The sequence below is a fragment of the Saccostrea echinata genome, unplaced genomic scaffold, assembly GCF_033153115.1.
Source record: "Saccostrea echinata isolate AGI-Se365-2 ecotype Australia unplaced genomic scaffold, CSIRO_AGI_Sech_v1 ptg000001l, whole genome shotgun sequence".
NCBI classification, from domain to species: domain Eukaryota; kingdom Metazoa; phylum Mollusca; class Bivalvia; order Ostreida; family Ostreidae; genus Saccostrea; species Saccostrea echinata.
This window is the reverse complement of record NW_026889750.1, coordinates 34,147,954-34,157,631: the sequence shown is the minus strand read 5'-3', so window position 1 is coordinate 34,157,631 and position 9,678 is coordinate 34,147,954. Positions and strand designations below refer to the sequence as shown.

At 32.2% G+C, this 9,678-nt stretch overlaps 1 protein-coding gene across 1 annotated transcript; it reads right to left on the bottom strand.

The window, feature by feature from the left end:
• Positions 1-801: 801 nt before the first annotated feature.
• On the bottom strand, positions 802-4,291 carry LOC133178623 (retroviral integration site protein Fli-1 homolog). The gene is made up of 6 exons (XM_061313355.1): positions 4,149-4,291; positions 3,961-4,024; positions 3,178-3,246; positions 1,925-2,245; positions 1,506-1,692; positions 802-1,309 (listed from the first exon to the last, which is right to left on the bottom strand). Exons 1-6 carry the CDS (start codon positions 4,182-4,184, stop codon positions 1,156-1,158), a joined length of 831 nt encoding a protein of 276 aa, XP_061169339.1. The 5' UTR covers positions 4,185-4,291; the 3' UTR covers positions 802-1,155.
• Positions 4,292-9,678: the final 5,387 nt, after the last annotated feature.

Below are 9,678 nucleotides of genomic sequence, written 5' to 3'. Positions count from 1 at the left end.
TATGTGTATAAACTTAGGTTAAACACTGTAAAAGTAAAACGATAAACTTGGTCGAACTGATTATTTACACTTGAGCTGGGTTTTCTAAGTGTTGCGCGATGATTTCTCCGATAAACCATCACAGGAAACATTGTTATCTCGAAATGTACTTAAAACTAAGCAAAACCGTTCACTTTATTAAGTCTGTTCCCAGAAATAGCTAACCTCTTTATTTATACCATTATTTTTTTTTTTTTTACTTTTATTCAATTTTGTGCAAAGCCATCTGCATTATTACTATTTTTGCTTCATCTTTTTATCCTCTCAAACAAGGGATTTTTAGGAAAGTACTTTTTGGAAGGATTTTATTTATGTTTAGTTTTTTTAATAATTAACATTTTAAATAGTTTTAGTCAGCTGTCAGCCGGATTTAAACAAATAAAGAATAGCTTAGAGTTTGTTATAATCAATTTAAAGGGTTATCAAATATAGACTTTAATCAACACTTCATGTACCGCTCTGTAAAGTATGATTTAAGTATCAAATATTTATGCAATTGACGTTACCTTAAAGAGAATAGATGTACCTATTAAGTTTAAAAGCATATAGACAAATTGATTTAAAATCACTTATAGCCTGTCAATTTATTCTAAATTTTTGATTACGTAATACATAAATGACTTAATATTTGTCATGTTCTTCCTTCTGAGGGTTACCTTTAAGTTTGCTTAAAATCCACTAATAATTACCAAAACCCAATCAATTTATGAATTAAGTGGAAATTAAGAATAAGCAAGAATGTTATTTAAGAAACCTGTCCACAGGAGTTTACTTCAATAAGCATAATATACACACTTCACTTAGCATAACTTAAAAAACTAATATACAATAAATACCTATAGAAAATACTTATTTTTAACTTGAAATGAGGGTCAAGTCCTTCATAAACACTTCATTCTTTGTAAGGATGGATATTTATTTTTATAAAAGCCCTCGAGGAATCGAATGCAATCACAACAGCTGTGTGAGCACTTGATATGGAAAATAAAGCACGATTGGTTACAACGTAACACTATGGGGAAAAAAGTCACGAACACAAACGAAAATATATACAGGAATTATTGCATCTTTCCCAGCCTTTCTGAGGTCTTGGTGTAGCCCCTTGTGATCTTAAGTTCATAGTCTATTTTGATAATGTTTTCTACACCGTCTGTCAAATTCGTATTGCACTTCCCGTGGCCGCCATGCTCGCGGTACTTTGGACCAGTGGAACCGATACACCAATCTTGTTCCGTCCTCCCGGCTCATAAATCCAGATTTATAATAATGTCTAAAATATATAAAATTTAACATAAATACACAATCTCTGAAGAACTACATGCTGATGATCTACCTTTGAAAATTAATACAAATGTTTAATGTGTCTATACTGGTAGAGATACTTGAAATAAATTTACAGTTTTGAAAAAAAGAACTACATTTGAATAACAGCTTTCGGTATCAAGATGCTAGAAAGATTAGATTACCTTATTCCTCGACTTAATTTTTCGAAATTCATATCCGATTTTCTTTTTTTCTCTCCCCATTTCCTACTTATATCGGTGGTGTCGACAAATCGAAAGGTTCCCGTTAGTAGATTTACCCAACGTATGGACTCGGTGCCACTTCGTAGCTGTTCCAGAATAAATTTCCATAGCAAAACATTTTTGGCTCCTTCAAAATACATTGATTTTTTGAAATATACATATGATAAAAATCAATTTTTTTGTGTTTATTTCTATTACTAATTGATATATAACTCAATTCCAGTTTTACCTTCTATAAAGCCCTGATGGATTTAAGCTATTTTCAAATTTCAAAATAGACAGAATGAAATAATTTAATTAAGATGTTCTACTAAATCTTATAAATAAATATTGCAAAAATGTTTCATTGAAATAGCTACCTCTTTTTCCTTTGCGGCACATGAAGGAACTTTGATCAATAAACTCGGAATCATCTTCTGTTTTGATGTCAACAGGTGCATAGTACGGAGGGAATGAAGTTTGGAAAGCAGGGAGGGTAGTATTACAGGGCTGGGGATAGCCTGTATAATAAGGTTGTCTGATGTCGGCACAGCCTGACGTCACACTACAGTTGTCATCTGTGACGTAACAGAGATTTGGGTCACATGGTTGGTAATAATTCTGATAGTGGACAGATTCTGGACTCTGCTCGTAGGATGTTTCATCAGGAATAGCAAGATGGTGGTTGGGATCAAAAGATGCTGTTCAAAAACAAAAAATTGACTATCAAGTTGCAAGAGAACCAAAAAAGGAGTTTGCTCTATTTTCCTTTAACTAATCCATTTGTAGTTTAAGAGATAAATGCTTCGTACGATGTATGCAATTGTGTCTATTTCTCTATCTGTTAATGTTCTTGCATACATTATAATTAGTAAATTTTAATGATTCAGATTTATTTTAAATTATGTGAAATATGTTATAGATAATATACATAGCTTGTAAAATATAAATCTGCAAATCAACGATGATTAATATTTCATAGCAAAATTATGAACATGTAGCTGTTTAGGAAATGCATTTTAAAACAGATTATTTTAAGCTTTTTTCCCGAAGTGCAGTACTCCTGGGTATAAAACTGACAAAGGATGGTCGTATATAAATACAACTTAATTTCCTATCATATCATTTGAACTCGGACGTAAACGCAGTTAAATAATAGTAAACAAATTATCGTTTATTCCTAACTTTTTTTTTACTATACTTGAAATTATAAGTACGTTAACAAACTTTACGTACTTACCATTTATTATCCGACTTATCATGAGCAAATGCACAAGGAAAATGAGTGAATTACAATAAAGATATTGTTTTATTTCCTTGCTTAGTTATAATCTACATTGTTCAGAAATCAGTTTTACAAATTCAGTCGTAAGTGAGGAAACTATAAGTCGGTTCCTATGCACTGAATCAAAAACACAAGGAAATGTACTGTATAGAAAAATGTCCTTTTTAAGGATTTAATACATTTCCAATAGAAAATACTAAGTAAAAATCTAAATAATATATATTTTTATGCCATTTTCCTTGTCTACTTCGATGGCTAAGAGCATGTGTAATTTTTTTGATAAACATATTTGATACCATTGACGTTAGTTGCATATTTTGGATAAAGTTTTTTTTTAATATGTCTTACCGTTTGGTCCATCGCTGGGAGGTATGTGTTCAAATGAAGACGATTCTCCGGTCTCCGAGATTAATGGGTCTAACAAGAGAACAAATTTATCTATAGACAATGGGTCTAACAAGAGAACAAATTTATCTTTAGACAATGGGTCTAACAAGAGAACAAATTTATCTACAGACATTTCTTACAAAAAGTGCATTTGCATGGAATTTATGGATTTCTACATTCTAGGAAAATTTAACGCATAACAACACCGAGAAGATTTTCAAATTTGAAATTTCAAATTTGAAAAATTAAATTGCCACGTTAAAAAAAAAAAGAAAAATAGTAGTAGGAAAAGGATGACAGGAAGATTTCTTTAAAAATAATGTTTACTCGGATTGCTAATTGTTACATCCTTAAGGAAGTCAAGAGTAAAACAAAATAAGTTACAAAACTTAAACGCCGCATTTTGGGTTATTACAGACTCTCGGATGTTTTATTGTGGAAAAATGTTACACTTTTTTGTACATGTGGGTTATGGTAAGTCATATTTGTTCTGTCATTAGCATAAACAATCAAGTCTCACATGAATAATTCACAAAATCATTTTCATCCTTTGATTTTAAAGAAATGTCTCTGCTTAATATTTTTTTTTAACACATTGTTAGAGATTATGTTTTTGAAATAAAAAAGAGTTATCATGATTGTGACAATAAAATTCCTTTTTTAAAAAGAAAAACTTGATAAAGTTTGGAAATAATGGATACTGTGTATTATAATGGAATTGTTATGAAAATGACATGTACTTACCAGATTGGGGCTCAATAATTCTGAAGATTTCGTTCATCATTTCACTAGAAAACACTTCTATGTTCTGAAAATTTATGAAACTAAAATTTAAATGCAGTTCGTGAAGTTGTGACAGTTGCCGATGTTAGGCAATTTCCTGAAATGAGCATATTGGATATATTCTACATTTAGCATTTATATATACTCACATTTTCATTATAGCTGTCATTACCACCACAAGCCATTATGTTTCGACTTTAACTGAAATCATAAGTAAAGTAACTTAAAATGCTATAACAATTGGGTATAAGAGCATTTTAAGACGGTCATTTTATATTGGATGCGAAAATTCTCACACGATGCTCATGTGAGGGTTACTTAAAGACAAGTTTCAGAGCTATGAAAAAGAAAGTTCATCGAGATATAAGCTTCTTTAAGAAGGAAACAAGATGCATGAAATACAGTCTACCTTTTCCGTGTTTTTTTCTGAATTTCCGGTTCAGGTATGCATGTGATCAGTAGTTAGTGCATTATAAATACAATCTATGATGTCACAATACTGGACGAAAAAATCAAGGTCAAAGGTAAAGGCATGATATAGAAACACCCCAATGTCTGCCTACGTTTTTACTTAATCAGGTACTTGATATCAACATTTAATGGATTTCTACGGAGCTGATACTTTCTTCCCCTATTATGGTCTTAACCCAAAATTTCGGTAATAGGCCTCTCGCTTATTGTACTTCTGTTTGCGGTTTGCATACCCGTGTCTCCATATGATTGAAAATTCTCGAATGTGACGTCTTTAATTTCCTATTTTATATACGGTATTGTTTGTGACAGGTATATTACATTTAGTTGCTATTTGCTTTTATTAATCTAATGGTTTTCCAGCCCTGTCTTTGATAATTTCCTATTTTATATATTATATATGTTTAGTAAATGGGTAGGTATTTGCTATATACTATATGTATCATGTAGTACTCATTTGTTTATTCACAAACGGAGCACAACCCTCAGTGTCGATCTAGTAAAAGTGGGGTTTAAGTGGAATATGCAGATTCTTGGTAACCGTCACGGTAGCTCAGTCGGTACAGCGTTCGCTCCGTGATCGGAAGGATATGAGTTCGAATCTGGCCGCGACTGACCTTAAATCGATAAAAAGTAGGTAGCAACTATTCCTCCGCCATGCGCTCGGTACTTTGAAGTAAAAGTTGCAGGTCCTTCTGACGAGACCTTAAAAACCGAGGCCCCGAGTCACGGCAGGCGTTGGCACGATAAAAACCTCTCACTGCTCAATGGCCTTGAGTGCCGAGTAAACGTTAAATTTTGAAGCCCTTCGCCGGTATATGGTCACGTCTCTATATGAGTGAAAAATTCTTGATTGGGACGTAAAACAACTTAAAATCAATCAATCAATCGATTTTGGTATATCGGTATACGATTAAAAACTCATATGACAGAGTTTGCTTGACAAAGTTAATCAATCAGCATTAAATCATGATTAGATGGTTCTTTCAAACTTACATTGAAATATCTTGTACAATATCTATAATGCTAGGGAGAGACAAAGGTATTAGTTTATACAGTAGAAAATACTAAATTTCCTAATCTGCAATCATATTGCCTTGTGAACATGATGCAAGTACAAATAAAGGAAGACTTTCTGTTAAGAAATTTGATATCCTGAATATGTAATCAAACAGAACAGACTTACTGTGTACTTTGCATAAGATACAAGATCTGGTGATTTCAAAGTATTGTTCGTTTAATAGTATGAGCAACGTGTCTATGTATAAGCCCCTCTCTGAACAAGCGAGACTGATCTGCAGTTTTCTGGTCCAATTTATTACGTTTATCTTTGTAGGTGACTAAAATACTGAAAAACATTCATGTATCAGATCCAAGAGTTTATTTTAAACAGCAAAGCGATTAAAAAAATAATAATAAATGGATTTTATAAGTATTTATAATGTGTTGGTGAGTGTATAGATTTTCTAAAACTTCTAGACATTTACTTTGAATGTACAGAAATAGTGTGGCACAAAGATGAATCATTCCCGTGTTTGTCTGTTGCTGATTTCGACGAAATATAAAAACTATTTACGAGGTTTTGAATAGGAAATCATGTTTAAAATTATAGTATCAATATACTATTTATAGCCTTCCAAAAAGATATGTGTCGGTTGGAAAATCATTTCAAAATGACTTTCAACTGAAAATATCGGTATATCTAAATTCTGTAAGAGTGTTGTTCTTTGCTTAAAAATAAGGAATGAGAATAATGTTCAGTCTTAAGTTCACAATTCTCTCTCTCTCTCTCTCTCTCAAGTAGTATATTAGAAAAGCAGTAAGCATAGAAATGCTTTTTGCAGGTCCTAGGCAACTTATTCCTAAGAAAGAGACGTGTAGATTTTAGTTTTTTTTTCCAGAAATGGTCCCCCATGGTAAAGTGGAGCCATAGTAGATGATAGAAAAATGAAAAATCCATCAAGCTTAAAGTACACAGACTTTTGCTTTCGTTTTTCTTCTGCTTAAAATTGAATGGGATAATCTTAAAGCATAAAGGGTATGTATGCCAGATAGAAACTAATCCTTCTCAGCTTTACATTCTTAGAAAATATTTAAGCGTATGACGATACGTTGGATATGATATCTAACATACAATTCCTGTCTTTGAAATAAAACAAGTCTTGGTCTGAGAAACTACTGAAAGTTTAATCAAATTAAATTTATTCATTTTGAAATTCATCAAGCTCAGTTTCTCCCAGTTTTACAATTCTTTTTCTTGGAAAAGGGTATTAAATATCCACTTCACGTCCACTTCTTACTAGCTTATTCTGAAACCCCATTGACCTCTATCTATTATTTTGATTTCTACAAATGGAAAGTCTATCATTCACCATTGTTTTGCAAACAGACATGCGCAGTGTATTAACGGATGTCTGGGTACTGAAAGTGGTGCTTGAAATTATACCGTATTTGTTTCATTCAGTAAATCCTAAGTGATGCTCTAGTTTCAAGTATTTCCTATTACACTTATCATCCAAAGAACTATGACTAACCTGGACCTATTGGAAAGGAAATAGCATTCTATTTTGTAGTGTAAATTCAACAACATTCGGACATACAAATCCATTGCGGTTGAATAATTTCTATATTATTGTTCTTTACACTTGAAACAGCATATAAGAATAATGTTTAAGTCAGATAAAAATGGATGTAATTGAAATCAAGCACACCATTCAACACATTGTCATAAGGATGTTACATTTTAATTTTTAATGTGAATAAACTATGATTTTGATTGCAATATGGCCACAAAATTGCACGAAAAAATTGATGGTATAGTATGTTGTAAGAGGAAGAGATAAAAATATGGGATGAAATGATTACAGTATTTAATGTTATTTATTAATAAGTAAGAGGCTTAATCGTTTTCGGTTCTTGTATTAAAAATCCATACGTGTTCATTAACTTTTGAGTTATATTTGGGATGTTAATCACGATAATATCATCGTGACATGATGAACGAGAAGTCCTTAAATAATTCACAAATGAACGTCTAGTTTATTATAAACATACTTCAGACACGTTAAGGTTTTCCGCCATCTTTGATAATAATTGATTAAATTAACCGTAGAATTGATGTGATTTTACTTAAAGATTTACAAGTTTGCAAGACACTTCACATTCTTGATTAATTAGCCATCCTCAATTTTAAAGTCTATGCCTCAGTCCTCTTGAAAACTGAACAAGAATCACACTTGTCAGAAAAAATGAACAATGGTTTGAATAACATTTTATCATCACTAAGCTTTCGAAGAATATCATCAGTTAAGACTGTTTTAAGTAAAATGAGGTTTTAACTCATCTTATAGGTCCATATTGAGACATGCACTGCTACACTAGTAAGTTAGCTGACACTTAAATTCAGCGACAGCCAACCTGAGGAGTATTTGGCTCCGCTTTACTCAACAAAATTGATGTCATTGTGGTGTCTAAGGCAACCAGAGGATGATGGTTCATCAAAAATACTTTGTACCCTTGTAACAAACATTGTGTTGTACTAAACGTGAATGTATTTTGTAGAGAGGCACTAGATGTTCTTAGATAAACTTTGTCGAACCTCGATACAAAGATCCCTGCGCTTGGTAAGTAAAGTGGGTTCCATTCTGAATTGTCTCCCTATGAGCTTGCTCGATCTTCGGGCGATGTTGAAGAGAGTCGGTGCAGATCACAAAATTTAAATTACATCAAGCGTAACAGGTACTATGATAGTATTGTCTTATAGAAGAGACATCATTTCTTTGTATGGAAGCATGTGTTTAATTTGCAATAAATATGATTACAAATGTCGGAAGTGAAACAATGGGTTTGTGTTTTGCCATTTCCGCATAATTAAAAAGAAACTATAAGCAAGATACAGATGTACATGAATATGTTACTAATACTCGTAATTTACTTAGGGAATCATTATTCATAGATGAAATTAGAATCTATCAAAGAGAGACTTTTCAATTTAGAAGAAAACACTTGTTGTGGCTTTCAACTCGACATTCAGATGTTTTATCAATAAACAATAGTTACTTCCATTAATATGTCGACTCGATATATCCCCGTGAACTAGAAATAAAAGACACCACAGAGTCTGCTACATCTGTTTCATATTTGGATATTTTACTATATATAGACGATAAGGGCCAACTAACAACTAAATAGGAGATGAACTCAGCTTTTCCACCGTCAACTATCCTTATTTATGTAGTAAAGGGTATTCTGCTATTAGTAAGTAAGTATGTAAGTAAATTTTATTTATAGTCGGACTATATACATTTAACAAAAACATGAGCTTTAAAGCTCTTTTACCGACTAGAACGTATCACGTATATATGGTGTTCATGTATCTCGACTTATTCGATACACAAGAGCATACTCCAGATATGATCATTTTTTTTAAGCCGAGGCAAGCTAGTGACAGATGATTTGATTTAACAGGGATTTCAACAACCTGGTTTGAAGTCAGCATTTCGTAAATTCTATGATCGATAAAACAATCTTATTAACAAATCAATCTATCATTGGAAAGTATTTTTGACTGACATATTACATACCAATTGTTAGGTCTTAATTTATGTACTAAATTTGACTACGGAATATTCCATCTACCTGACCAATACTTAGGGCTCACGGCCGGTGTGACCGGTCGGCATGGGATGCTTACTCCTCCTAGACACCTGATCCCACTGGAATTTCCGGGAGTCTGTGTTTTTTGCCCTGATCACAGATTGGTATTGTTTGTATTTTTTTAATAGGTCACTGTTTGTTATCTACACCTTTTTCATTTAAACTTTAACTGTCGGGCTACATTTCTGTAAGAAAATGACAGATAATTATGAATACGTCACACCAAAAACATGAAAAAAGATTCATTCAATTTAGCACTTACCTTCAGCGTCTTTTGGAGTTTTCCTTTTTGGGGGGTTCATGGAAACTGTACTGAAGATATCTGCACACATTTAGAGTTTAAGTCCATCAAAAATGAACATTTATACCCATTGAAGGCGTATGATTATTGTCTGAAATGTTATGAATGTTTGAATCCACACAGAAGATTGTCAAATGTTTCATATCTTCGATTATAATTTTTTTTCTTTTTATTCACTTCTGTGTTAAAAAAAAGTTTTGGTTTTTTACTTCTTTGTTTTTAAGAATTTACTTCTTTGTTTTTAAGGATGT

Excerpts from the sequence above, each read along its gene's own strand:
- LOC133178623 (XM_061313355.1), bottom strand. The coding sequence starts at position 4,184 with ATGGCTTGTGGTGGTAATGACAGCTATAATGAAAAT. Across the intron at positions 3,247-3,960 it reads AATTATTGAGCCCCAATCTG|ACCCATTAATCTCGGAGACC; the intron begins GTAAGTACATGT and ends TTCTCTTGTTAG. Across the intron at positions 1,693-1,924 it reads GTGCCGCAAAGGAAAAAGAG|GAGCCAAAAATGTTTTGCTA; the intron begins GTAGCTATTTCA and ends TGTATTTTGAAG.